Genomic DNA, 26,720 nt, shown 5'->3' on the forward strand with positions numbered 1-26,720 from the left:
GGCTGGACGTCCAAGACCAAGGTGTCAGCAGGTCTGGTTTCTTCTGAAGCCTCTCTCCTTGCCTTGCAGGCTGTTAACGTAGCTAGTTCAGTTTCTGTTTTTCTGGCCAAACCCCAGGCAGAAACACTTTGCCTCCCATAGCCATGTGACTCATTTTTGGCCGGTGGGATATGAGCAGAAGCAAGGTGGGCAACTTCGGGTCACGTCGTTAAAAGGAAGCGAATTGTTCTGTACTTCCTAGGGCTGTCTTCTCACAGACTGCAGCATGGATGCGGTGGCAGCGGGACGGCTTCAACCATGTGAGTCAGGACGACCCTCAAAGCAGGGCAACAAGGAAGCTGGGACCTGGTAACGTCTTGAGGGGGGCTGCCTACCCACTCTGGAATGTTCTGTGACATAAATGCTTTCGGAGTTATTGTGTTCTGGGCTCTCTTTGTTTCAGCTCTAAAAAAAGCCCCAAACTACAGAAGTCCAAAAACTTAAATAATATAATACAAATAACTCTTGAGTTAAAAAATAAAACCTAAAAGAAATAAACCCTTACGCCTGAATGGCAATCAAAGCACTACTGACGTACAGGTTCAAGGGTAATTCATTGCTTGGGATGTTTTTATCCAAAAAGAAAGATTGAAAACAAAGGAAGCCTCAGCTTAAGAACTTAAATCTTGGGGCTGGCCCGGTGGCCGAGTGGTTAAGTTCGCGCGCTCCGCTGCAGGCGGCCCAGTGCTTCGTTGGTTCGAATCCTGGGCGCGGACATGGCACTGCTCATCAGACCACGCTGAGGCGGCGTCCCACATGCCACAACTAGAAGGACCCACAACGAAGAATATACAACTATGTACCAGGGGGCTTTGGGGAGAAAAAGGAAAAAATAAAATCTTTAAAAAAAAAAAAACGAACTTAAATCTGAAACAAGGGAGAAAATCCAAACAACGAGAGGAAAGATATTTTAAGGCAGAAATTGAAAAGGAGAAAAAAACAGAGAAGATCAACAAAAACCAAAATTGGCTATTTGAAAGGCTAATAAGATAGAAATGCTTCAGGCAAGACTGGTGGAGAGAAAAAAAGAGAGATGCAAAGAAAAACAGAATGCATAATGAAAAAGGAGAAATAACCACAGATACAAATTTTTTTAATAATAAAATTTTGAAGTATATAAATCATCACATTTTAAAATCTTGGGGCCAGCCCGGTGGCGCAGCAGTTCAGTTCGCACGTTCCGCTTCGGCAGCCCGGGGTTCACTGGTTTGGATCCCGGGTGCGGACATGGCACCGCTTGGCACGCCATGCTGTGGTAGGCGTCCCACATAGAAAGTAGAGGAAGATGGGCACGGATGTTAGCTCAGGGCCAGTCTTCCTCAGCAAAAAGAGGAGGATTGGCCGCAGATGTTAGCTCAGGGCTAATCTTCCTCAAAAAAAAAAAAAAAAAAGCCCAGAAAACAAATAACTAGGAATAGAAAGGAACTTCCATAATTTGATAAGGACTATCTACCAAAAATCAACCACAAACTTCACTCTTAACACAGAACCTTAAGCTCATTCTCTTTAAGATCAGGAATAAGGCACAGCTAGCCATTATCACCACTACTGTCCACTTCCGGGAGTCCTGGCCATTGAAATAAGTCATTATAAATACGTACATAAGGAATGGGAGGGAGGATGACAAAATTGTCATCCTTTGGATGTGACTTGCTATTCCATATAGAAACTCCAAATCTTTAAAACTAATAACAGATTCAGCAAACTGGCCCAGTAAATGATCAAATTGGAAAAATGAATAGTATTCCTCTACATAATATTAAACAACCAGAAACTCTAACTGAAAATAAGATTCCATTCAGAATAATAACAAAAGTTAGAAAGTAATCCAGGAATTCACCTATCAATCCACAAGATATTTATGAAGAAAAAAATTTAATGTTATTAAAGGACATAAAAGAAATCTAACAAGGGCCAGCCCAGTGGTGCAGCGGTTAAGTTCACGTGCTCTGCTTCGGAGGCCCAGGGTTTGTCGATTCAGATCTTGGGTGCGGACCTACATACCACTTATCAAGCCATGCTGTAGCAGGCGTCCCACATATAAACTAAAGGAAGATGGGCACAGATGTTAGCTCAGGGCCAATCTTCCTCAGCAGAAAAAAAAAAAAAGGAAGAGGATTGGCAGTGGATGTTAGCTCAGAGCTAATCTTCCTCAAAAAAAAAAAAAAAAGAAATCTAACAAGTGGGGAGATGAACCATGTTCATGAGTGCAACAATTTAGTATTATTAAGGTGTCTCTTCTACCTAAATCAATCCATAAATTCAATGCAAGCCCAAATTCCAGAAAGATTTTTTTAGAAACACGACAAAAGGATTCAAAAATGCATATAGAACAATCAAGACCCACAAATAGATAAGAATGGCCAAAAAAACAAAAAAACAGAAGAGTTTTGTGTATCAGATAAGATATACTGAAAAGCCAGAATTAAAAAGAGAAAACAAAGGTGGTAGACACATCACAGACAAACTGATCAAAGTAACAGAAGAGAGAGGCCAGAAAGAGACGCGTGTGCATAGAAGAACTCGGGGTATTTCAGACTAAGCATCCTCAACAGAAGGGAAGAGAGAGACTGTTAAAGGATGGCACTGGGAAAAGTGGCTCCTTAAAGGGAGAAAAGTTTGGTTTCTTACCCGTCACCATAATACAAAGGTCAAACAAATGGATTCGAGGTCTGAATATGAAAGACAAATCTATGAAGCTAGTATATCAGTTCCTAGGGCTGCCAGAACAAAGTGCCACAAACTGCGTGGCCTAACCCAACAAAAATTTATTGTCTCACAGTTCTGGAAGCTAGAAGTTCAAAATCGAGGTGCCCAAGGGGCCACCCCCCTCTGAAACCTGTAGGTGAATCCTGCCTTCCCTCTTCTTAGTCTTTGGTGGTCTGCTGGCCATCTTTGGAGCTCCTTGGTTTGCAGCTCCGTGACTCCAATCTCAGGGTTTGTAGTCACATGGCATCCTCCCTGTGTGGTCTGTCTTCCCATGGCTGTGTTCTTATAAGGACATCAGGCATATTGGATTAGGGTGGATTAGGGGCCTGCCTTACTCTAGTATGATCTCATCCTAACTAATTACATCTGCAACAACCCTATTTCCAAATAAGGTCACATTCTGGGGTACTGGGGGTTAGGATTACAACATATCTTTTTTAAAAAATTTTTTTGGTGAGGAAGATTGGCCCTGAGTTAACATCTGTGCCCATCTTCCTCTATTTTATACGTGGGACACCACCATAGCATGGCGTGATGAGCCGTGTGTGGGTCTGCACCCAGGATCCGAGCCTGTGAATCCTGGACTGCCAGGGCAGAGCATGAGAACTTAACCACTATGCCACTGGGCCGGCCCCTCAACATATCTTTTTGGCGGGACACAATTCGACCCTAACAGCTAGTAGAAAAATGTAGAATATCTTTATGACTTTGGAGCAAATAAAGATTCTCAAACCCAGAAAACAAACCATATAGTGAAAATGAGATGGATTTGACTATATTAAAATTAAATATTTCTTCCAAACAAAGACATGATTCAAAAAGCTAACTCATGAGTGACAAACTGGGGGAAGATATTTTCAGCTTCAAAAAAAAAAAAAAGAAGTTATTCATATCCAGAATATACGACAAAATCCTGCAAATCTTTAAGACTAGGAAACTCAACAGAAAAAAAATGGGCAAAAGCTATGAATAGGTAATTAACATAAAAGGAAATCTAAATGGCTCACAAGTCTAAAGAGATTCTCAATCTCATACATAATCAATTAGGAAATTACAACGTGTTAGTTTAAATCTATCAGTGGTCAAAATTAGAAGATCAGAGAGGAACTAATATTAGTGAAGACGTGGAAATTGGAACTGCCATGCACCCCCAATGGGCGTAATTCCGTATGTATATCCTATGGTCCAGCAATCCCAACCTTAGGTATATAATCCAGAGAAACTGTCGGACAAATCACAAAGGACACAAATTCAAGATTGTTGATTGAAGTATTGTTTATGGTAGCAAAGAATTCGAGGCAATGTAGGTCTTCCTCAGTGGGTGAAGAATTAAGGATGGTGAATTAGTAAATTGGAGTGTCATGCAGCAATCAGAAGCAATGGACCAGGTGTACAAACAACAACACGGAATGCCCTTAAGACAATATTGAGCAAAAGAATAAAAATAGAAATTTACATTATACTATTTTTGTGAATTAAAAACATATACATATACCAAGCACTAGACGTCTTTCAGGAATATGGGCATATCCAAGAACCATAAATTAAACACATTAGAAAGTGTGCCTATGAGGTGAAGGAAGAAATAGAAGTGGGAGTGGAGATATGGGGAGACAATAAGATAAGAGAATAGCTTTACACAAACCATTGCTAATAGTGCATCAGATATAAAACAGCATGGTAAAATCAGCTCTCAGAAAAAGACAAAAAGAAAAACGAATGAATGGGAAAAGAAAGACAAAGGAAATGTTAAGAAAAAGGAAGCAAAAAAGGAAGCAAAAAAATGTTAAGAAAAAAGGAAGCAAAAGAAAAAGAAAGCAAAAATCACTAGAAAGGACAACAAAGGATATTGCATACTCATAAAAGGAATAATTCACTGATGTTATTTAATATCATAAACCGTTATGCACCTAACAACATAACTTCAAAACATATAAAGCAAAAACTGACAGAGCTGGAAGGAGAAATGGACATACCCTATGCATAATGGGAGACTTTATGACACCTTCCAGAAGCCAACAAATCAAACAGGAAAAAAAAAAAAAAAAAAGGATATAGTAGATAGAATTAGATAGCAGCCAGCCCGGTGGCGCAGTGGTTAAGTGCACACGTTCTGCTTCGGTGGCCCGGGGTTCACTGGTTTGGATCCCAGGTGCGGACACTGCACCGCTTGGCAAGCCATGCTGTGGCAGGCATCCCACATAGAAAGAAGAGGAGGATGGGCACGGATGTTAGCTCAGGGCCAGTCTTCCTCAGCAAAAAGAGGAGGATTGGTGGCAGATGTTAGCTCAGAGCTAATCTTCCTCAAAAAAAAAGGAAAAGAATTAGATAATTAATAATTTTTTTTATTCAGACCTCTACTATCAGACCAACAACTAGAATGCACATCCTTTAAAAACACATACAGCCTGCCTGCGAGAGTGGCGATGAGCGGGTGACTGCATTTGCGGGATGTCCCAGTGGCCCAGAGTCATGGCTCGCAGAAGAAATGAAATATGGTCTGAGGGAAGGTAAGACTGTGAAAGACTTCGAAGAGAACAGGTGAGTACCTCCTCGAAGTCACCCCAGTGATGGCTACCACAGAGTAATTAACATTGAGCCAAAGAAACCGCCACTACCAGACAGACCTGGCGAAGGAAGCTACCATGGACAGCACAGTCATGTCGATCACTGAGAATATGACGAGGGCCGCAGTTTTTCTCATGATTGAAGAAGTGGTCCACCTCACAGAGGAGATGAATCTGGCTGTTGGTGGACAAGAGAGGATCACTCCGCAGGCTGACAGCCTGAATACAGGAACAGGAGAGACGGTTTTAGAAGAAAAGGTTTCTACCCTTCCCATTCTTGAGAGATCAGTCTCCTCATAAATGAGACACACCTTTTTTTCAGAGAATCACCTGTAACAGGCCAAAAGGAATCTCCACATAGCAGATCTGGCTCGAGCGTCAGTAGTAAAAACTACTCTCCAGACAGAAGCAAAACGTATTCTTTCCATCAGTCTCAACACAGAAGAGAGACCTGTTCAGTCTGTGAAAACATCAGGAGACACTTCACCCTCAAGTTCTTCGGCAGTTCCTTCATCAAAGGTGTTAGACAAACCCAGTAGGCTGACTGAAAAGGAACTTGCTGAGGCTGCAAACAACTGGGCTGCTGGAAACCTAGGGAAGGCAATTGAAAGCAACTTACCTGAAATTTCTGAGTACGAGGCGGGACCCACGGCGCCATCGTTCATTGACCAGCCCGAAGGACCTGAGTCAAACGCAACAGATGGCACAGAATTATTCGAAGACAGTCAGCTCGCCAGTTGCTCTAAAGCAGCAGCATCAAAAACCAAAGAGATTGAACAGGTTTATGGACAAGACTGTGAAATTTTCAGGATGGTGGCAAAAATGCTGATTGAAAAAGAGCCTTCATTAGAAAAAGTTTCTCATACAATCCTTCATTATACAGTTCGCACTGAGACAGAATTTACGTGAAATAGGTGAGCGCTGTGTTGAAGAAACCACGAATTTCACTGCGAGGTATGACACCTCTAGTCAAGACTTTGGAGAGCGTTTTTAGACGACTGCTTGCTCAGGCAAAAAAATGTTTCTAGATTTTGTTTTTCCTAGATTGTGTAAATCCTTAATATATGGAATTTTTGTGATGAAGGGAAATACTTTATGATAGTTGACCTCATTTCCAATATCAAACAAACATCTAAAATAGTCTAAGAGAAAAATAAAAAATAAAAACACATACAGAGCATTTCCAAAACAAAACAAAAAAAGCCACATACTAAGTCAAAAACAAAATATCAACAAATTCTCAAGAATTTATATCATTCAGAATATGTTCATTGAGTAAAATTAGAAATCAACTACCAAAAAAATCAAGAAAAAGTCCATGTACCTAGATATTCAAAAATACATTTCTAGGGGCTGGCTGAGTGGTGTAGTGGTTAAATTCGTGCGCTCCACTTCAGCAGCCCAGGGTTCGCCCGTTCGGATCCCAGGTGCAAATCTATGCACCGTTTATCAAGCCACGCTGTGGCAGGCATTGCACATATAAAATAGAGGAAGATGGGTACGGATGTTAGCTCAGAGCCAATCTTCCTCGGCAAAAAGAGGAGGATTGGTGGTGGATGTTAGCTCAGGGCTAACCTTCCTCAAAAAAAAAATTCTAAATAATTTGCGGGTAAAGGAAATTGAAATTGCATTTTTTGGGGGAACTGAATGACAATTGAAGCACCACATATCAAACCTGGAATATACAGAATAACAAAATAAGTACTAATATATAAAAAAAGAATGAATCAATAATTATAGCAGAAATTAATGAAATAAAATAACCCCCCACTCCATAAAAATAAGTAGAAGAGATTATCAGTAAAACAAAGAGCTGGGTTTTTAAAAAAAAAAAACAATAAAACTATAAAATGTTTGGCAAGTTTGATCCAGAAAAATAAGAGAAGGAACAAATAAATAGGAAAGCCAAAGGAAATATAACTTCAGATACAAAGGAGTCATAAGAAATAATATATATAAAGTTATGACAACGGATCTGAAATCCTAGATAGAAAAAGATATGTTCTAGGCAACCATAAATTACAAAAGTTTATTCCAGGCGAAAGAGATACATCGGAATAAATGAATGTCCACAGAAGAAACTGAAATTGTAGTCAAAGACCTACCAAAAAAGACACCAAGCATGGATGTTCTTAGAGGCAAGTTGTACCAAATGTTCAAAGAACAGATGACTCCGATATTTCACAAACCATTCTACACAGCAGAAAAAGATGGTCCCCCCAAATCATTGAATAGGGCTAGCCTTTCCCTAATGCCCAAACTGGGCTAGGATAGCACCAGAAAGAAAGCCACGGGCCAATTCCACTTATGAAAACAAATGCAAAACAACCCCAAGGAAAACATTGTTAAATCAAATCCAGCGATAGTGAAAGGGAGGAGGATGGCTCAGTATTCACAGAGTAAGGCAGAAAAGCCATCTGATCACATCAATAAACACATAAAACGCGTTTGAGAAAATTCAACACTTGTTTTAAAAAAAACCTCTTAGCAAATTAGGAATAGAATTTGATAAAGGGATTTCTACTAGAAATCTACTGAAAACATCGTACTTAATGGTGAAAGCTTAGGGTCGTTCCTTTAAAAGTCTAGAACAAGACAAGGATTGTCCATTATCACCGCTATCATTCAACATTGTATTGGAAGACTCTTAGCCAAAGGGGGAGGGGGTGAGAAATGAGTTATAAAGATTGGAAAGACTAAACTGTCATTTTTTTGCCAGCAACAGGGTCATCTAACTGGAAAAGTATGGAGAATTAGCTATCATGCTATTCTAGAACAAGTAAGAGTGAATTCAGCAAGGTAGCTAGATCCAAGACCAGCATTACAAACACAACAGGAGTAACTGATTAGAAGAAAATAACAAAATCCTAGCCATAAATAAGCAAAAACAGTAAAGTTCCAGTGAGCAAACCAAAGAAAGCAGGTACAAGACATCCCAGGAGGAAATTATACCTATGTCCAAGGATGCAAGACTCAGTATTACAAAGCCATAAAGTTTCCCCAAATTAATAACTTACTCACTACAATCCCAATCAAAATTCAAAAGATTTTTTTATGGAATTGACAAGTTCCACCCCACTCCCCACTCCCATTTGTTTAGAATCAAACCAGCTCCGTTTCCTTACCCAAGTGTAGGCTTCTGCTGGGAGACCCCCTTTGCCGCTGTCCACCGGCACCTTTGACTTAAATCACCCATAAGCAATTAGTAAACAGAGCAATGGTGTCAGCGTAACACAAGCATGTTGGTGAACACGCAATTTTCTCCAGGAAGTTAATGTTTTGAAGCAATCAGGGGCAAGCTTTCTCACAATTAAAGGGAAAGCCTTAGTAGTCAAAGAAGATCTTAAGGGGAAAAGCTGAAGATCTACAGAAGCGTCTTCCTTTAGATCCACAGTGGCTGGTTTCGCGGCTTCAAAGACCACGACACTTGCTACCGCATTACGGTATGAGGCAAAGCCGTGAATGCAGAGGAGGAAACTGCAAAGACATTTTCCCACATTAAAAGAACAGGTTAATGAAGAAGACTGCCCCTTGGGTCAGATTTTTAATTTTGATGAAAACGGTCTCCATTCAAAGTTATTAGCTCCAGACCGGCATCTTGAAGGAGGAAGCACAAGTCCCAGCCTTTAAGACGACAAAGAAGTCACTGAAGACTTGCTGAGCGCAATGCCCGGGCACATTTAACCGTGTTAGTATTTCTATTAGAATCGTTATTGGTTTTGTAACGCTCTGATTTTGCCCACATTTAGAGCAATCTGTCCCTAATTCTACTTTTCCCATAAAGGCTTGTTATTTTTAGCTCACTGTTTTAGAGAACTCTCGTTTTTTGTTTTCAGGAACGCATATATCAGGTTATAGCATAAACGCCCATCCTCACGATGAAGCGGGGCCTCTCTCTTCCGCCAAGCGGTCTTCGTAGCTCCTGAGTTTCCCTGAGGGGCAGCCAGGAGACCAGGCACCCACCTCCCCGCGGAGTGGAACAACTTCCCAGGAGCCTGTGTGGCAGTTCTCTGGAGTTTGGGCCGCCCGAGCCCATCACAGCTCCCCTCTTTTCTGCTCCTTGCAGACTCCCAGACCACACAGGAGAGGCCAAGCAAAAAGACCCAGAATTTTGCTGCTTACAAGCCTCCGGATCTTGAGCAAGTCACCAAACCTCCACAGGACTCAGTTTCCTCATTCTTTAAATGGGGAGGCAGTGGTTTAAAAAATCAGGGTTGTTGTTTTTGTTAATTTAAAAATGTGTTTTTGGGGGGCCGGCCCAGTAGCCAAGTAGTTAAGTTCCTGCGCTCTGCTTCAGTGGGCCTGGGTTTCCCAGGTTCGGATCCTGGGCACCGACCTAGCACACCCCTCTTCAGGCCACGCGGAGGCAGGGTCCCACATAGCACAACCAGAAGGACCTACAACTAGAATATACAACTATGTACTGGGGGGCTTCGGGGAGGAGAAGAAGAAAAGAAGACTGGCAACAGATGTTAGCTCAGGTGCCAATCTTTTAAAAAAAAAATCTGTCCTTGATTCTTGCTTTGCATTTATAATTCGACCTTGGACAGTGACTTGACTTCTCTGTGCAGTCATCTGTAAAATGGGGGCTTTGTGAGGATTCAATGATTCCATGTGTGCAAAGCGCTTAGCACACGACGTACATTAAACTCCAGTAAATTGAAGTTCCTATTATGGGGGGAGGTGGCAGATTCTTGAGGGTACCATGGGCTGGTGGGGAAAGCAGACGAGGCTGTGATTTCCCCAGGGACAGGAAACACATCCTCCCAGCCCCGTCCTCCCGGCAGAGGCCTCGCCATCAGCCCAAGCCCCTAGCTTGCTGGAGCCACCAGCCGGCTCCCCGAAGCCCGCAGTTTGGGAACTGCCTCCCGCAGCGCTGGTCCGAGAGCGGACTACATTTCCCGGCGTGCACCTCAGGTCCGGACCCCGAGAGACCGGCCCGCCGCGGAGACCTCGTCCGGCCGCATTAGATGCTCGGGGCAGTAACCATCGTTCTCGCAGTTCCTACTCCTCGCTTTGTGAAACGCGTCCCTTACGGTCAAGCCCACCTTGGGCCGCAGCCCCCACAGGGTCTGCGAGGGACGCTTGGCCCCCTCCTACCCTCCTCCAGGATCCTGCCCACCGGACCCCAGGGAGGGTCCGAGGCCAGTCTTATCACCCCTGGAGGACTCCTTCGGCCCTGCGGGGTCCCACTGTGGCCCGAGGCTGGCAGCGGGGCTCTGGGGGCTGGGAGACTGGGGACCGGCCTCAAGGCCTCACAGCCGGAGACTACAACTCCCAGGCGGCACCGCGGCGGCGGCGGCGAGCACGTCACTCAGGCATCGCCGGCGGCCCCGGGAAGCGGTGCGGGCGGGGGCAGGGGCTGGGGCCGACCGGGAGGCCGGTGCTGAAGATGGGGGTCGCCCGGCCGCCCCGCGCGTGAGGAGGCCGAGGGGTGCGCCACCCCGTCCTGGGGCGGGCGCCCCCCGGACCCCGCCACCCCCGCCCCGCCCGGCGGTCGTGGCCCGGGATGCGGAGCCGGGGGCCGCCGGTGGAGCTGCGCGGGGTGAGAGGCGCGGGGAAGGGGGCTGCCTGCTTCCCTCGCCCTCGTCCCCCACCGGCGGGCCCCGGCAGGAATTCGGGAGCCGCGCGTCCAGGCCCTCTTAGCGCCCTGACATTTGGGGGCGATCGGTGAACCCGTCGCCCTACCCCCACCCGGCCCCGCCTGGACAGCTGAATCAGAGGGGACGACCCTGCCCTTTTAAGGAGGCTTTTTCTCGCTCCTGCGGAGGGCCCCCCAGCTATGGCCCCCAGGAGCCCCCCAGAACCCGCAGGGACTTCCCCCGATCCTGGCCGCCGGGGCCCGCCCTCTGCATCCCGCGGGCAGCCTGTGTGAAGCGGCCTCCCGCAGCCCCCGGCCCCTCCCCCATGGAGGAGGAGGTGGGGGGGGCGGCCAAGGAGTGGGGCGCGACCCCCGCGGGGCCCGTCTGGACCGCTGTGTTCGACTACGAGGCGGCGGGCGACGAGGAGCTGACCCTGCGGAGGGGCGACCGCGTCCAGGTGCTTTCCCAGGACTGGGCCGTGTCCGGCGACGAAGGCTGGTGGACCGGGCGGCTACCCAGCGGCCGCGTGGGCGTCTTCCCCAGCAACTACGTGACCCCCGGCCCCCCCGCCGCGCCCGCGGGCCTGCAGCTGCCCCAGGAGATCCCCTTCCACGAGCTGCAGCTCGAGGAGATCATCGGGGTAGGGGGCTTCGGCAAGGTCTATCGGGCCCTGTGGCGTGGCGAGGAGGTGGCCGTCAAGGCCGCCCGGCTGGACCCTGAGCGGGACCCGGCATTGACAGCAGAGCAGGTGCGCCAGGAGGCCCGGCTCTTCGGAGCCCTGCAGCACCCCAACATCATTGCCCTCAGAGGCGCCTGCCTCAGCCCCCCACACCTCTGCCTGGTGATGGAGTATGCCAGGGGGGGCGCGCTGAGCAGGGTGCTGGCGGGTCGCCGGGTGCCCCCTCACGTGCTGGTCAACTGGGCCGTGCAGGTGGCCCGGGGCATGAACTACCTACACAATGATGCCCCTGTGCCCATCATCCACCGGGACCTCAAGTCCATCAACAGTAAGTGGTGTCCTCCCCCCAAAAAACTTGCTTCTGCAGAACCTTGTGAGGCCAAGCCTAGGTGGTGGGAAAAGGGGACACCTGAAGACGCTGCCTGGGATGAGAAGGGGCAGCAGTATGTCTTCAGGGCCGGGTGGAAAAACGGAGGCTCAGAAAGGTTGAAGGACTACTTGCCCTCCAGGCTGCAGAGTCACAGTAGCTCCGTAAAGAATTATCCATGAACACTGTGACACTGTGATGGGCCCTGCGTCTCCTGCTGAGAACAGGACAGATGCAGAGCCGGTCCTCATGGCGCTCACTGTCCAACCATGATGCCAGAGTCCACCAGGCAGGGACAGAAAGACCCTAGCCCAGAGCCGGGGTTTCTCAACCTGGGCGCTGTTGACATTTGGGGCCAGATGATTGTAGGGGACTGTCCTGTGCATTGTAGGTGGTTTAGCAGCATCCTTGGCCTCTAGCCACTAGATGCCATTAGCATACCCCGCCTGCCACCACCAGTTATGGCAACCAAAAATGTCTCCAGACATTGCCAAAGGTCCCCTGGGGGGCAAAATTGCCCCCTGTTGAGAACTACTTCCTGGAGTCATCCTAGGCCTCCTCCCAGCTGGCCAAGGCAAAGTGGACAAGATGAGGCAGGAGGAAAAGAGATGTGGCTTACGGGAAAGCTTGCAGGCTGGCTGGCCTGTCACAGGTTCTCAAGAGATGATTGGTTGGTTGAGTGGGGCCTGGGGCCAGGTGGACAGGAAGGTCCCCAGGACCCACATCTAGATCAAGGAGCTTCTCAGGATGATGGCAAATATTAATTGAACACCTGTTAAGTGGGAGCCCAACAGGGACCGAGACAGCTGTGGTGTCGGCCCTTCTGGTACTCACAAACGAGAGATTTCCTTCATTCTCCAGATATTTCTGGAGCTCCTGTTGTGTGCCAGACCCTGTCCTGGGCCTTAAAGGATAGAGCAGGGGGAAATCGTAACTTCTTGGCTCTCCCATCCTTCCTCTGCCGCATCTCGCTCCCTTTCATTGCCGCTTATTTATTCTTTCTTTCATTTGGTATTTACTGGGCCGGGTCATGTGCTGAGCAAGAGGGCTCCACCGCGAAGGAGGCCAGCATGTTCCCTGTCCTCGCATGAAATAGGAGCATTTTCCCTTTCCATCTCATCTGTTTCTGATTCCTGTCAGTTCTACATCTTGAAATTTGTTTGACGCCATCCCACTATTTTTGTAAGTTTGTTGCTGTATCCTTCTCTGCCCCCCCGACTGCAAGCCCCTAGAACAGAGGGATGCCTTACCTTTCAGACCTGGCGTTTGTGCACCCACCAGCGAGCTGCCAAGTGCCGGAGTTGGGCCAAGCCCTGTGCCAGGGCTGGGGAATTGAGCAAGACAGCCACAGGCGGTCCCTGCCTTCGTGGATGCTCGTGCTCGAACGCCCCTGAAATGCCGGGTGGATGGAGGCGGGACTGCTGGCATGCTCCTCTTGAAGGCTGCGGCCCCTTCTCAGTCCGTCCTCACCCTGCTGAGACACAGCCTGCAGGTGGGGTGTAAGGACACACCCCCACACCCCCAAGTTTTTCTGTAGCCGGTGCCACCTGGACAAAGGGTTCCTGGGGCTCTTTTGGCCAAGGCTTGCTGCCCAGGCAATGGGACTGCTCCATGCCTGAGACAGAGGACACGGCCTCCACATTCATCCTTCCCCGAGGGGCTCCTCATCTGATGTCACTCATTCATTGGTTAATTCACCCAATAATTCTTAAGCAGAATTCAGTGTACTAGGCACTGTCCTAGGCTCTGGGATTACAGAGTGGATGAAGCAAGATTCCCCCGTTACGGAAGTTAGAGTCTAGTGGACAGAAATAGACGATTGATATTTGGATGGATAAAATTTCAGAGTATCCCAGACTCTGAAGGAAAGAAAGCAGATTAAGGATGGGGCAGAGGAGCTCTTTGGGTCAGATGGTCAAGGAAGGCATCATTAGAGCAGAGAACTGGGCAAAGAAGACCAGCCTTACAAAGCGCTCGGCAGAGCAAAGGTCCTGGGGCAGGAATGAGTGGGCCTTGTCAGAGACACAGTCAGGAGACCAGAGGGCTTGGAAGAGCAGAAGTGAGGCAGAGGAGGAAGGAGATGATGTCGGAAAGGTAGACGGGGGCCAGATCATGATGGCCTTGCGGGCTGTGGTGAGGACTTGGGGTGTTTCATTCAATGGAGTAGAAACCATTGGAGGGTTTGGAGCAGGTGGTGACATGAACAGATGTATATTTTTAAAGGGAATTGATTTAGGCCCAGCTTGGGAGATGCAGAAATAAAGTGTAAGTCCATGGGGTGTTCCCTCTGTCACAGGGTCACTCCACAAACAGGAGAGGTGGGGACCCAAAAAGGGAGGACTTCTGGAAGGTGGAGTCACAAGCTAGAGAGTCACGCAAGCCTTCCATGAGGAGGTGGCATTTGAGTCAGGCTTCAAGGAACGGACAAGGGGCTGGCCCTGTGGCCGAGTGGTTAAGTTCACGCGCTCCGTGTTGGCGGCCCAGGGTTTCGCCAGTTCGGATCCTGGACAGGGACATAGAACCTCTCATCAGGCCATGCTGAGGCAGCGTCCCACATGCCACAACTAGAAGGACCCACAACTAGAATATACAACTATTTCCTGGGGGGCTTTGGGGAGAAGAAGAAGAAAAAAAAAATGATTGGCAATAGATGTTAGCTCAGGTGCCGATCTTAAAAAAAAAGAATGGACAAGATTTACCAACCGTGTGACCTTGGGCAACGCACCCATCTCTCTAACCCTAGTTTCTTCATCTGCCGAATGGGCATGGTAGTAGGATTACCTTGTTGTTGTTATGACGGGAGAAGTAGCCAAGAATGGTCACAACGAAGGTGGAGAAATAAGGATCAGTGATGGCGACATCCCATGCTAACAATAGCTAACGTTTTTAAATTGCCTGCTGTTGCCTCAGGCAATAAATCTTTACTACAACCCTAATAAGGTAAACACTCTTCTCCTCTCCAGTTAACAGAGAAGAAATCTTAAAGGTGTTAAGAAAGATAAAGTAAACGATACAAGGTTATGCAGCTAATAAGGGGCAGAGCTGGGATCCAAACCCAGGCAGGCCGCTGGACACTTTGGGGCCCCTGTTTGACAGAAGCTGGTAGTTGAGAGATTGGGCTCTGGTGACAGACCTGCTTCAGCTCTTTGCCCCAACATTTTCTAGCTGTGTGATCGTGGCCGAGTGACTTCCTCTCTCTGAGCCTCAGTTTGCTAGTCAATAAAATGGGTTGCTTGCTAGTTAACTCATGGAAGGGGCTTACACAGTGCCTGGCGTGTAACGGACTCCTGATAAACATGAACCTGATTCTTCTTGTTGTTAGCAATGACCCCAGGCAGCAGGTGAGTTGGAACAATTCACTGTGCTTGAGTGATATATCAGATTTTGTCACGATACTGCTGTGTAACAAATCAGCCCCAAGACTTGGGGTCTCTAAACGACAGTCATTTATTACTGCTCATGCATGTGCAGGCCAGCGGGAGGGTAAACTCATTTGGCTGGGCTCAGCTGGGGGGCTTTGCTCCAGGATCTGCTGTCTTCCTTGCACAGCGGGCTCGCCGGGGCGTGCTCTCGTGGTGGTGGCAGATGCACTGAGGGCAGGCAGACACATGAGGCCTCTTAGGCCTCGGCTTGGAACTGGCGCTCTCCCTTCTGCCTCGTCCTGTTGGCCAAAGCAAGTCCTATGGTCAGCCCAGAGTAAAGGATGGGGACATGTGCTCTGCGTCTTTAGTGGAAAGAACCGTGAAGTCCCGTGGCAAACAGTGTGACGTGGAAAGGAGTAGAATTGGGGCCTGGAAGGGAGTACACCACAGCGGGTGACAGAGACCAGGGACACCACATGCGTCCCCTCTGCTCCTGGTTTGTAATCCCACGTCTGGGGGGGTTGGGAATTCAAGGCCTGGACCATGGATAACCAAGCCCTTGGCCGTTGACCTTTCTCTGAGCTCCCTAGAGCTGAGTGTCAGGAGGGGAGGGGACCCAGGGGAAGCCCCCTACCCACTCTTGGGAGCCTGGGGCAGGAGTGAGATGGCCTGGGAGGGCTCGTGGTATGCCAGGCCAGGAAAGGAGCCGCTGCAGAGCGGGCAGCTGGAGGAGGGACAAAGAACATGTAGGAGATGCCGGCCGAGGCCGGGGCCAGCACGCCCGGGTCTGCAGCCCAGCAGGTCTGGGGTGACCCGCCTTTCTTCCCCCCCCACAGTCCTTATCCTGGAGGCCATCGAGAACCACAACCTCGCAGACACGGTGCTCAAGATTACGGACTTTGGCCTCGCCCGCGAGTGGCACAAGACCACCAAAATGAGCGCTGCGGGGACTTACGCCTGGATGGCTCCGGAGGTCATCCGTCTCTCCCTCTTCTCCAAAAGCAGTGACGTCTGGAGGTGCTGACGGTGGGGCCGGGGAGGCCTCCCAGAAATGGGGGCGGGGGGGGGGCGAGGGCAGAGGCGGAGGGACAGTCTCCCACTGCAGCCGGGATCGGGGTCTGGCACAGGGGCTGCCAGTGAGGTCAGACCATCAGCCAGGCCCCAAGGCAGCTGTCTGTTCTGCTAGCGGAAGTGGCGGCCATGGAGGACCTGGATTCCAGTAATAATCTCAGAGGTGTAGAGATAGGATGTCAGCACTGAAGGCCCCTCAGACGCCATCCAGTCCACTGCCCCCACGTGTCAAATAGGAAATTGAGGCCATTGGAGGCAACCATTCATTCATTCGTCCATCCATCCATCCGTCCATCCATCCGTGCATCTGTCCTTTTCTCTGGGGGCTGGGGTACAGCAGTGAATAAAAACAGACGTGTTTTCTCCCCTCAGAGATAGTAAATAAATGAACTAATACACAAGAAGCTGAAAAAAAGCTGTTTTCAGGTTAAGAAAATTGTAAAATAATTTTTATCAATGTGGCAGAAAAAGTATTAGCTAGTGTTACGAGCCAGGAGGTGGGTGGAAAGCCCTCTGCGGGCTGGAGGACGACGCTGGGAAAGGCTTTTCTGAGCAGGGGCACTTGCACCGTTGTGACTCTGAGCTCCCAGTGGCTGCCAGGAGCCTGCCAGCAGAGTCTGGGGGACGAAGCTTCCCACGCAGGAGGTACTGAGGTGAGAGCCAGCTCGGCATGTTCCAGAAACAGCTACAAGGCCCGTGGGGCTGGGACAGAGCAGGCCGGGAGGAGAGCGGCAGGAACTGACATAGGAGCGAGCTGGACGGTGTCAGGGAGAGCCCTTGGAGGCGTTTGTGGATGGCGGGATCTGATTTCGCAATGCAGAGGCTCCCTGGGTGCTGGGTCAGAGAGGACAGGAGTGAGTGCGGGAGGGCAGCGAGGAGGCTGTTGGCATCGCCAGCGAGACTTGATGGTGGCAGCAGAAACACTTGGACCCGCGGCCTTTGGAGGGGGAGCCAAGCCCGGGTCAGTCCCCGGCTGAGGCTCCAGATGGACCGAGCAGCAGAGTCGTGGCCATTGGGCAGACCGATCAGCCGGGAAGCCCCAACTAGAGCAGTGCAGCCCCCGGGGGGGATGTTCTGACAGGCGTCCCGCCAGACGTTCATTTACGGTCACAAACATTTAGCGGAGCCGTATTTCAGCAGTGAGAACAGAAAACCCAAAATAGAAATAAGACTGAAGTGTTTGCTCTCGTGTAAAGCCCAGAGCTGGTGTGGTGCCCCCAGTGTTAGGGAATCAGGGTCCTATGTCGGGGTTCCTTCCCGGGGGTGTCACGGACACTGGGCAGGGAAATTCTTCCTTGTGTGGTACTGTCCTGTACTTTTCAGGACACTAAGTATCCATGGTTCCCAGCCACCTAACATCAGTAGCACTATTGTGACCATCAAAACAACCCCACAGGTTTCCAGGGATGGTGGGGCAGGGGGAGGGTGTCATGCTATCTCCAGTTGAAAACCACTATTATTTTCTTCCACCTTGTGTGGCCTCCATTCCCAAGTTCACTTCATTGTCCAAAATGGCTGCTTGAGCACCAGCTTTCGTGTCCACATTCCAACCAGAAGGAAGGAGAAAAGACGGAAGGAGCACCCCTTCCCTTTAAGGACACCTTCTGGAAGTTAGTTGCCCAGGACACACACACCCCTACATCCCAGTGGCCAGGACCATTGCCGTCTGGGCAGCCTTAGCTGCAAAGGAGGGTGGGACATTATTTCATGTGGTCTGTGCCCAGCTCCGATTCCGCGGTGCTGCCCCTGAGCGAAAAGGGGAGGCTGGGCTGTGTGAGCGCAGGCGGGCGTCTCTAGTTCCAGTGCCCAGACAGTGTCTGGCCCACAGTAGACATTTCATAAGTGTGTGTTGAAGGAGTGCATGTGTGGATGTGGGGGCACAGGGCGCTCCCGCATGCGAGGCACGGCACAAAATGGGGATTGGGCTCCAGAGGGAGCACAGCTCACTGGAGAAGATGGACACGCAGGTGATTGTGGCACAGTGGTGTGCACTCTGGCATTGTGGAGCCATTAAGGACACTATCATGGGCATCAGGCAGACCTGAGTCCGAGTGTGGCTCCACCACTTACTAGCTGTGTGACCTTAGGCAGGTAACTTAACCTCTCTGAGCCTGCAGCTGCTCGTCAGATAAAATGGAGGTCATACCCATACCTTCTGCCTTGCAGGGCTGTTGTGAGGGTTACTGAGAGTGCCTCGCACAGTGCTGGCCTGGAGTGAGTGCTTTATAAATGTTAAGTAGTGTTAACTTGTTTTTAGAGGTAAGTGCCCAGGGTTCTGGGGGGCCATGGAGTAGGGGCCTCTAACCCAGCTTTGGAGGCTGTGGAACCAAGGAAGCCTTCCTGGCAGAGGGGACACCTGAGTTGTGATTTAAAGGACAGTTACAGAAAGGGAAGGGTGTTCTCAACAAAGCGAACAGTATGTGCAAAAGCCAGAAGTAAGGAAGAACAGGGCTTGTTCAACTCTCCAGTGTGGCTCCAGGATGAAGCTGGGGTTGGCAGGGGGGCTGAGAGTGCACAAAGGCAAGGCTGCCGGGGTCATCAGAGGTCAGGCTGAGGAGGGCACATTTGCCCAGTGGGTACAGGGGGCCACTGCGGGTGTTCAGGCAGGAGTGAGGGAAGAGAGGCAGCCCCGCCACGTCTATCGAGATTGGGCTGATGGAGGTCAGATCAGGACCTTGTGGCCTCATCAGCCAGGGCTGGCTGTTGGCTGAGGCAGGGGACCGGAGGCAGGGCTGGGGCACAGGTGAGGACTGGGGTGGGCTGCGGCATCACCCCTTCCTCTCCCCCACCTGCAGCTTCGGGGTGCTGCTCTGGGAGCTGCTGACAGGGGAGGTCCCCTACCGTGAAATCGACGCCTTGGCCGTGGCATATGGCGTGGCTATGAACAAGCTGACGCTGCCCATCCCCTCCACCTGCCCCGAGCCCTTTGCCCGCCTACTGGAGGGTGAGCCAGGGCCCCGTGGAGAGGGTAGGCTCAGCTTGGGGTGGCAGGCGCCCTCGGGCCCAGAACCCACCCCTTCACACCCATCCCTACCAGTGGGCCCAGGAGTGAGGGAGAAGGGGCTGGAGCCATCGGACCAGGAACAGCCTCCCCTGCAGTTGGCTCCATGGCCCCCAGACCCTTGTTCTGGCCAGGCCCCCAGCTCTTGAGGGCAGCCTGTTAGGTTCCTCGGCCCGGGGATTCCTCCCAGATCCCCGAGTGGACCACCAGTCAGGGAGCTGGTCCCCAGGTTTCTCTCCCAGAGTGAAAGATGGCCAGGAATTTGGCTTTGAATTCCTCCCCTCGGCTCCATGGGAGCTGTTTGTCCACAGTCCCTTGTGTCCTGCCTTCTACCGAGCAGGCTGATGCCCCAGAGCACGGCCCCTGACATCGCCACTCCCACTGCTGTCCCCCACCCACCCCAGAATGCTGGGACCCAGACCCCCACGGGCGGCCAGATTTCGGCAGCATCTTGAAGCAGCTGGAGGCCATCGAGCAGTCGGCCCTGTTCCAGATGCCGCTGGAGTCCTTCCACTCGCTGCAGGAGGACTGGAAGCTAGAGATCCAGCACATGTTCGATGACCTCCGCACCAAGGAGAAGGTGAGGGGGGCGCGGGGGGAGGGAGGGAGCAAGCTCCCTGAGTTCTGATGCCTTGGGGGGCCAGAGTCCCTTCCCCTGCACCCCGGTCTTTGGGTCCATGCAGGGCCAAGGGAGCCTTTTCTGCATATCAAGAGAAGCCAGCCTGCTGTTACGGGATTAATAAGAAAAAGGCACCCTGCACTGTGGTACTTACAAGTGATGCTGCAGGAGGGCTGGGGTCGGCTTTAAAATACTACAGCAAAAAGGAGAGGGAGGAGAGAAGGACGGGGTACAGGACAAAGGATTTGCAAAGTATAGATCATTATTGAAGTTGGATGATGGGCACATGGGGGTGCACTATTCTCTCTCTGCTTTTGTGCATGTTTGAAGTTTTCCAAATTAAAGAGGTTAAAAAATTTAAAATCAAAGGGGGAAAAAAGAAAAGGCACCCCTTTCTTTGGGCTAACCCCGTCCCCTGCCCTGGCACCCAGCTTGGCTGGTGAAGTGTGAGTTGGAGTGTACCCCCACTTGGCCCCACAGCAGGACGCCCCTGGGCAGGCCCCAACCAGAGCCAGCAGCCCCGGGTCCATCCCCAGGGGCGGAGAAGCGAAGCCCCTCCCGCAAGCCGCCGCCTCTCCTCCAGGAGCTGCGGAGCCGCGAGGAGGAGCTGCTGCGGGCGGCGCAGGAGCAGCGCTTCCAGGAGGAGCAGCTGCGGCGGCGGGAGCAGGAGCTGGCCGAGCGCGAGATGGACATCGTGGAGCGCGAGCTGCACCTGCTCATGTGCCAGCTGAGCCAGGAGAAGCCGCGGGTCCGCAAACGCAGGGGCAACTTCAAGCGCAGCCGCCTGCTCAAGCTGCGGGAAGGCGGCAGCCACATCAGCCTGCCCTCCGGTACCGCCCACGGCCCTTGAGCATCCCCCAACTGGCTGCCGGGAGCATCCCTCACCCAGGGTTTCTCTCTTCCTTTCACTTTTTAAAATTTTTTATGGCTAAATAGATCAGACGTATGGAAAACGACCAAAAAACTGGGTACCGCTTAGCAAGTTAGCATAATCACCCCCTGAACCCCGAGAGATCCTCTGGCCATCCCAGATGCCCTGCACATGCCCCTCCAGACACAAGGCCCTGTGCTCCCCACCCCCTGGGGACGGCCCCAGTCTTGACTTTTAGGGCAGCCCCTTCCTTAGTTTTCTTTACAGTTTTGGCCCCCAACTATGTGTTTAATATCTTCTAATCTGCCTCTTTTCCCCCTTGCCAATAATTGATGGAAAAACTGCATCTCCACGGCCTGGATGTTGCTGCTGGCATCCCCCTGGGATCACTTAACACGTCCCTTGGTCCTCTCAATTTCCTGTAAATTGGGATTAGGGTAAACTGTGTGAAGTTGATGATCTTCAGTCATTTGGGACCTGCAAAAACAAGTTTCACATGGGTCAGCAAGGCTTAATCAGTTTCAAGTTCAGTTTCTTTTCCCAAAGGCTGCTTCCTGGGAGTGTCAGAAGGCACGAATACTGGGTGCCTCTCTCTCTGGGATGTTACAAGCCACAGAGCAGTGCCCAGAACAGCACCGGCCAACAGGAAAGTAATGCAAGCCACGTGTGTAATTTTAAATATTCTAGTAGCCACGTTAAAAAAAAAAAAGGAAAAAAAATAATTTTAATAATATATTTTATTTAGCCCAATGTATCCAAAATGCTATGGTTTCACACCTAATCAATACCCAAAAAGATTGTGAATGAGACATTTTACCTTCTTTGCTCACACTACGTCTTTGAAATCCAGTGTGTATTTTATTTGCACAGCTCATCTCCATCCCGGCACTGAAATTCCACCAAAAATACTTGACCTGTATTTAGGTTTTGTAAGATTTACAGTTGAAAACGTAGATTCACGTACCCAAGTTGTTCTAAGCGTGCTTGGGTGTTTCCAATAACCGAGCTGAGTCTCTGTTTTTAAATACAAACTTAGATTGGTTACAATGAAATAAAGAAAGGTCGGACTCCCCGGTTCCTCGGTGACACGAGCCACGTCTCAATGCTCAGTTGCCACGGATGGCTAGTGGCCGCCTCCCTGGGCACCCAGGCCTAGGGCCTTCGTCCATCCTAGTTAATTAGGGACCCCCTAGGCGCCTTGCTCTCAAACTCGAGCATGCTTCAGGGGAACCCAGGGGGCCTGTGACAGGTACATCGCTGCCCCTCCACCCCAGGGGTGCTGACCCAGTGAGGGCCCAAGAGGGTGCATTTCCAGGGGGTTTCCACGTGATGTTGACACTGCCGGCCTGCGGACCACACTTGGAGAACCGCCACGTTAAGGAAGGCCAAATGGTGGCGGTCCCCTTCTGTCATTCCTTCTCTGCGGGGCACTCCTCTCTGTTAGCCAGGGAGCCGTTTGCTCAGGAAAGTCTCTTCCTTTGTGCAGGCTTTGAGCATAAGATCACTGTCCAGGCCTCTCCAACCCTGGATAAGCGGAAAGGATCCGACGGGGCCAGCCCCCCCGCGAGCCCCAGCATCATCCCCCGGCTGAGGGCCATTCGCCGTGAGTATCTCCCGAGGCCCTGACCAGTCAGTCAGTCAGTCAGTCAGCAAACTTCTCTGAGCACATACCTTGCACCAAGCGGGGGGAACCACAGGAAACAGGGAGACCAGTCAGTGAGCAGGAGAAGCACTGGGCAGGAAAACCGGGAGGGGAAGAAGGAAGAACAGTTGCTGCTGGACACCGGGAAGGCCCGTGGGAGGAGCTGAGCTTGCGGCTTTGAGACATGCGGAGATCGGAAGGAAGAGTGTCCCTGGCGGAAGGAACAGCCAAGGCAAAGGCCCAGAGGTGGGAATGTTTATCAGCCCCAAACCACCGGCTTGGCTGGAGGAGAGTGAATGGGAGGCGGCGGGAGGTTTGTGGTCGAGGAACTCTGGAGAGGCAGGAAAAGGAATCTGGATTCTACTGTCACATGACGGGAGCCGGGGAGGGCTGGGGCGAGGCAGTGACGGAGCGGGTTCACCTTTGCCCTCTGGCAGCTGTGAGGAGCAGGGTCTTAGGACAGCATAGACAAGTGAGATGAGGACGGCTGGCCCGGGTTGGGGGGCGCCTTGGATGGGGAGATGGCCACAGTGGGGGCCACATGGCAGAGGTCCAGCCGTCAGGGTTCAGGTAAATAACAACCATACAGAGGTCATCAATACTGGTATCAGGGTCCATTCAAGCGTGGTGGGACCAGGAGAGAGAGCACCTGACCTTCCAGGGAACAAACTATGCAGACCTGGAGCTTTGAAGGGCAAGCCACCAACCAGGCCAGGAAAAGGACCGAAAGGGAACAGAATTCCAGGTGAAGGGAACAACCTTTGCAAAGGCATGGAGTTGTGAAGCGCCCCACTGGGAACCAGCAGACATGGGTCCCAACCAGGCCCCTAAGGCCCTCTGCCTGCGTATCCTGACTCCGTCTCTCTCCTCGTCCTCCCTCCACACCAGCCTCCTGGCCGGCTGGGAGCACTCCGGGCGTGTCCAGGGCCTTGGCATTCACTGTTCCCTCCACCTGAAACTCCTCTCCCTGGTGTCTACTTAGCTCCCTCCCTCACCTCCTTCGGGTCTTTGCCAGATTTCTCGCTCTCCCATGGGAGAGCCTTCTCTAACTCCACAGCCCTCGCCTGCTCCCTGTTTCCCACAGCACGGCTCCCCTTCTGACACCCCACACAGGTGGCTCACCCAGTAGGGTCCTTTCTTCACCTGCTAAAATGGAAACGCTCGCAGCTGCTCAGTAAACCTGAAGGGATGGGTGACGGCTGAGGCCGTGGGGAGCGATGGGAGATGAGGCTGAGGAAGTGGGCAGGGAATGCATATGAAGGGCCTTGAATGCCAGGGTGAGGAGCTGGGCCATTGTCCTGACAGCGGTGGGGAGCTATGGAAGGATTTATAGCAGGGAAGGGTCCTTCAGGACTGGAGTTAGAACCCAAGATCCCTGGGGCTTCCAGGTGGAGGGAGGGTCCGAGTGGGGAGAGGGAGGCTGGGAGCTCAGTGGGGCCAAGACCCAGTAACCGAGTGGCTTCTCTCGGCTCAGTGACCCCCGTGGATGGTGGTGGCGGCGGCAGCAGTGGCAGCAGCAGTGGTGGCAGTGTGACATGGGGCCGCAGCGGGCCCCCAAAGAAGGAAGAGCTGGTTGGGGGCAAGAAGAAGGGCCGCACGTGGGGGCCCAGCTCCACCCTGCAGAAGGAGCGGGCTGGAGGAGAGGAGAGGTACCGGCGGGGCCGCCCTGCGCCCGCCCCCAGGCCCGTGGCGCAGCGAAGGCCGCCGACCCCCCATCTCTGGTGCCCCCTGCAGGCTGAAGGCCCTGGGGGAAGGGAGCAAACAGTGGTCATCGAGCGCCCCCAACCTGGGCAAATCCCCCAAACACACCCCCATCGCCCCTGGCTTCGCCAGCCTCAATGAGATGGGTAAGACGGTGAGGGCCCCTTTAAGGGAGAGGGGGAGGGGACATCCGCTGGCCCGAAGGGGAGCAGAGCCCGAGACAAACGGGGGACCCTTCCCCAGGGTTGGGGGAGGGAGCGGGATTTCGCTGGTCCCCCGGGGAGCAGGCATTCCCGGAAAGGGCGACAGCCAGGCCCCCGGGTGCGGGGTCACTCCCAGGGGCAGGGGCCCTTGCGGGGAGGAAGATGCGAGAACCGCGCCAAGGGGGGACTCGGCGGTCTCGCTGTCGGAGGGTCCCCGGGGCCCGGGACCAGCCGGAGTCGAGCGCGGCCTCTCCCGGTTGCAGAGGAGTTCGCGGAGGCGGCGGGCGGCGGCAGCGTGCCCCCCTCCCCGTACAGCACCCCGGCCTACCTCACGGCGCCGCTGCCGGCCGAGCGCTCCCCGGGGCCGCCCCCCGCGCGACCCGCGCCCGGCGGCCGGCGGCGCTGCGAGCTGGCCCTGCTGGGCTGCGCCTCGCTGCTGGGCGCCGTGGGCCTGGGTGCCGACCTGGCCGAGGCGCGCGCCGCCGACGGCGAGGAGCAGCGGCGCTGGCTCGACGGGCTCTTCTTCGCCCGCGCCGGCCGCGGCCCGCCCGCCCGCTCCCCGGGCCGCCGCGACGACCCCGGCCCGGGCCTGGCGCCCTCGGCCACCCTCGTGTCGCTGTCGTCCGTGTCCGACTGCAACTCCACGCGCTCGCTGCTGCGCTCCGACAGCGACGAGGCCGCGCCGGCCGCGCCCTCCCCGCCGCCCTCCCCGCCCGCGCCCAGCCCCAACCCCCTGGTGGACCTGGAGTTGGAGAGCTTCAAGAAGGACCCCCGCCAGTCGCTCACACCCACCCACGTCACGGCCGCGCGCGCCGTGAGCCGCGGGCACAGGCGGACGCCGTCGGACGGGGCGCTGGGGCAGCGGGGGTCGCCCGAGCCCGCGGGCCCCGGCCCTGGTGAGTGAGGCGCCGCGCGCCCGGGGCGCGGAGAGCGGCCCTGCCCCCTGCCCCCGCCAGGGTCCGATGTCCCAGCCCAGCAGCGGCCTCCTCCTGCTTAGCGTGGGGAGAAGGGGTCTGTGTCCCCATGGCCCTCCCTGCTGAGGGTCCCTGGGTGACTGAAACACAGGGTGGTGGGGGGGGGGGGGGGGATGGTGCCAGACTCTAATGCCCACGGGGCCAGGCAGGTGATGTTAACGGCGACAGTGGTAACTATAGCGAACAGCCCTGTGCTGGGGCTGCTGTCTATATGTTGACTAACGTGACAAAGATGGTGGGACAGACAGGCGTTAAGGACTTCCCATGAGGCAGGCACCGTGCTAAGTGTTCTGCATTCACTGTTGCTATTTTACTTAATCCTCAGCCGGGTGGTGACGTGCTCTTGTCCCCGTTCAGAGGGTGTCATGTCTAAGGTCTCTCCGCCGGGTGGTCTGCAGGAACCCAGCCAGCCGAGGAGAGGGAGGGATGGGGGCTTTGTCTAGAGCGTCCAAAGGGAAGCAGGCCCTGGAGGGTCGCCCCCAGATGAGTGGCAGTCAGCAGTGATCAGGGCCTAGGCGCAGGTGCAACCCCTGCCAGAAAGTGGACCCAGCAAGATCTGGAGGCTTTTCGAGAGAAGTCAGAAATTCCAGTTTCCCTGTCCTCTCCTGGCTTTTAATGCCGCCTTCTGCACGCCCCCCCCCCATCTGCCCCCCTCATCTCGTCTGATCCTCTCTTACCAGGCCCTCGAGACCCCCTGGACTTTCCTCGCCTGCCCGACCCCCAGGCCCTGTTCCCAACCCGCCGCCGGCCCCCCGAGTTCCCTGGCCGCCCCACCACCCTGACCTTCGCCCCGAGACCCCGGCCTGCCGCCAGCCGCCCCCGCCTGGACCCCTGGAAACTGGTCTCCTTTGGCCAGACACTCAGCATCTCGCCTCCCAGCAGGCCGGACAGTCCGGAGAGCCCCGGGCCCCCCAGCGTGCAGCCCACGCTGCTTGACATGGACATGGAGGGGCAGAGCCAGGACAGCACCGTGCCCCTGTGCGAGGCCCAGGGCTCCCGCTGAGGCCACCGCCCGCCGGGGCAGCCTTGAATGTAGCGCCCCAGGCCCCGCCGCGGCCTGCCAGGCCCAGGCGGGAGGCCCTGGGCAGGATACCCGCTCTATTTATTGGGGAAGGGGGGAGGGGGGACACTTAATTTATTCCTTTGTACCCCAGGGGGTGGGGCCCTGCGCCCGCCCTGCAGCGGGGGGAGGGGGGCCGGGACACTCAGGGACAGGGCATCGCGGGGGATTTGGCACAAATGCAGCATTAAAGGTAGCCCCTGCCCCCTACCGCGCCTGGCTGTGCGTCTTTCCCGGCCTGCCGCCACCCCGGGCCATGCCCCTGTGCACCCC

The 26,720-nt window shown here is 53.0% G+C and overlaps 1 protein-coding gene and 1 pseudogene across 1 annotated transcript; both read left to right on the plus strand.

Annotated features, from left to right (window-relative positions):
* The first annotated feature begins 5,220 nt into the window (after nt 1-5,220).
* LOC103560490 (periphilin-1 pseudogene) lies at nt 5,221-6,309 on the plus strand (annotated as a pseudogene).
* Nucleotides 6,310-10,816: 4,507 nt separating this feature from the next.
* Nucleotides 10,817-26,657, plus strand: MAP3K10 (mitogen-activated protein kinase kinase kinase 10). Its single transcript, XM_070557762.1, has 10 exons — nt 10,817-11,904; nt 16,142-16,322; nt 19,172-19,320; nt 19,782-19,957; nt 20,580-20,826; nt 22,354-22,470; nt 23,984-24,158; nt 24,244-24,356; nt 24,677-25,309; nt 26,068-26,657. The coding sequence occupies exons 1-10, from the start codon at nt 11,223-11,225 to the stop codon at nt 26,388-26,390; spliced, it is 2,796 nt and encodes a 931-aa protein (XP_070413863.1). The 5' UTR covers nt 10,817-11,222; the 3' UTR covers nt 26,391-26,657.
* The last annotated feature ends 63 nt before the right edge of the window (nt 26,658-26,720 follow it).

This window comes from Equus przewalskii, chromosome 9, assembly GCF_037783145.1.
Source record: "Equus przewalskii isolate Varuska chromosome 9, EquPr2, whole genome shotgun sequence".
NCBI classification, from domain to species: domain Eukaryota; kingdom Metazoa; phylum Chordata; class Mammalia; order Perissodactyla; family Equidae; genus Equus; species Equus przewalskii.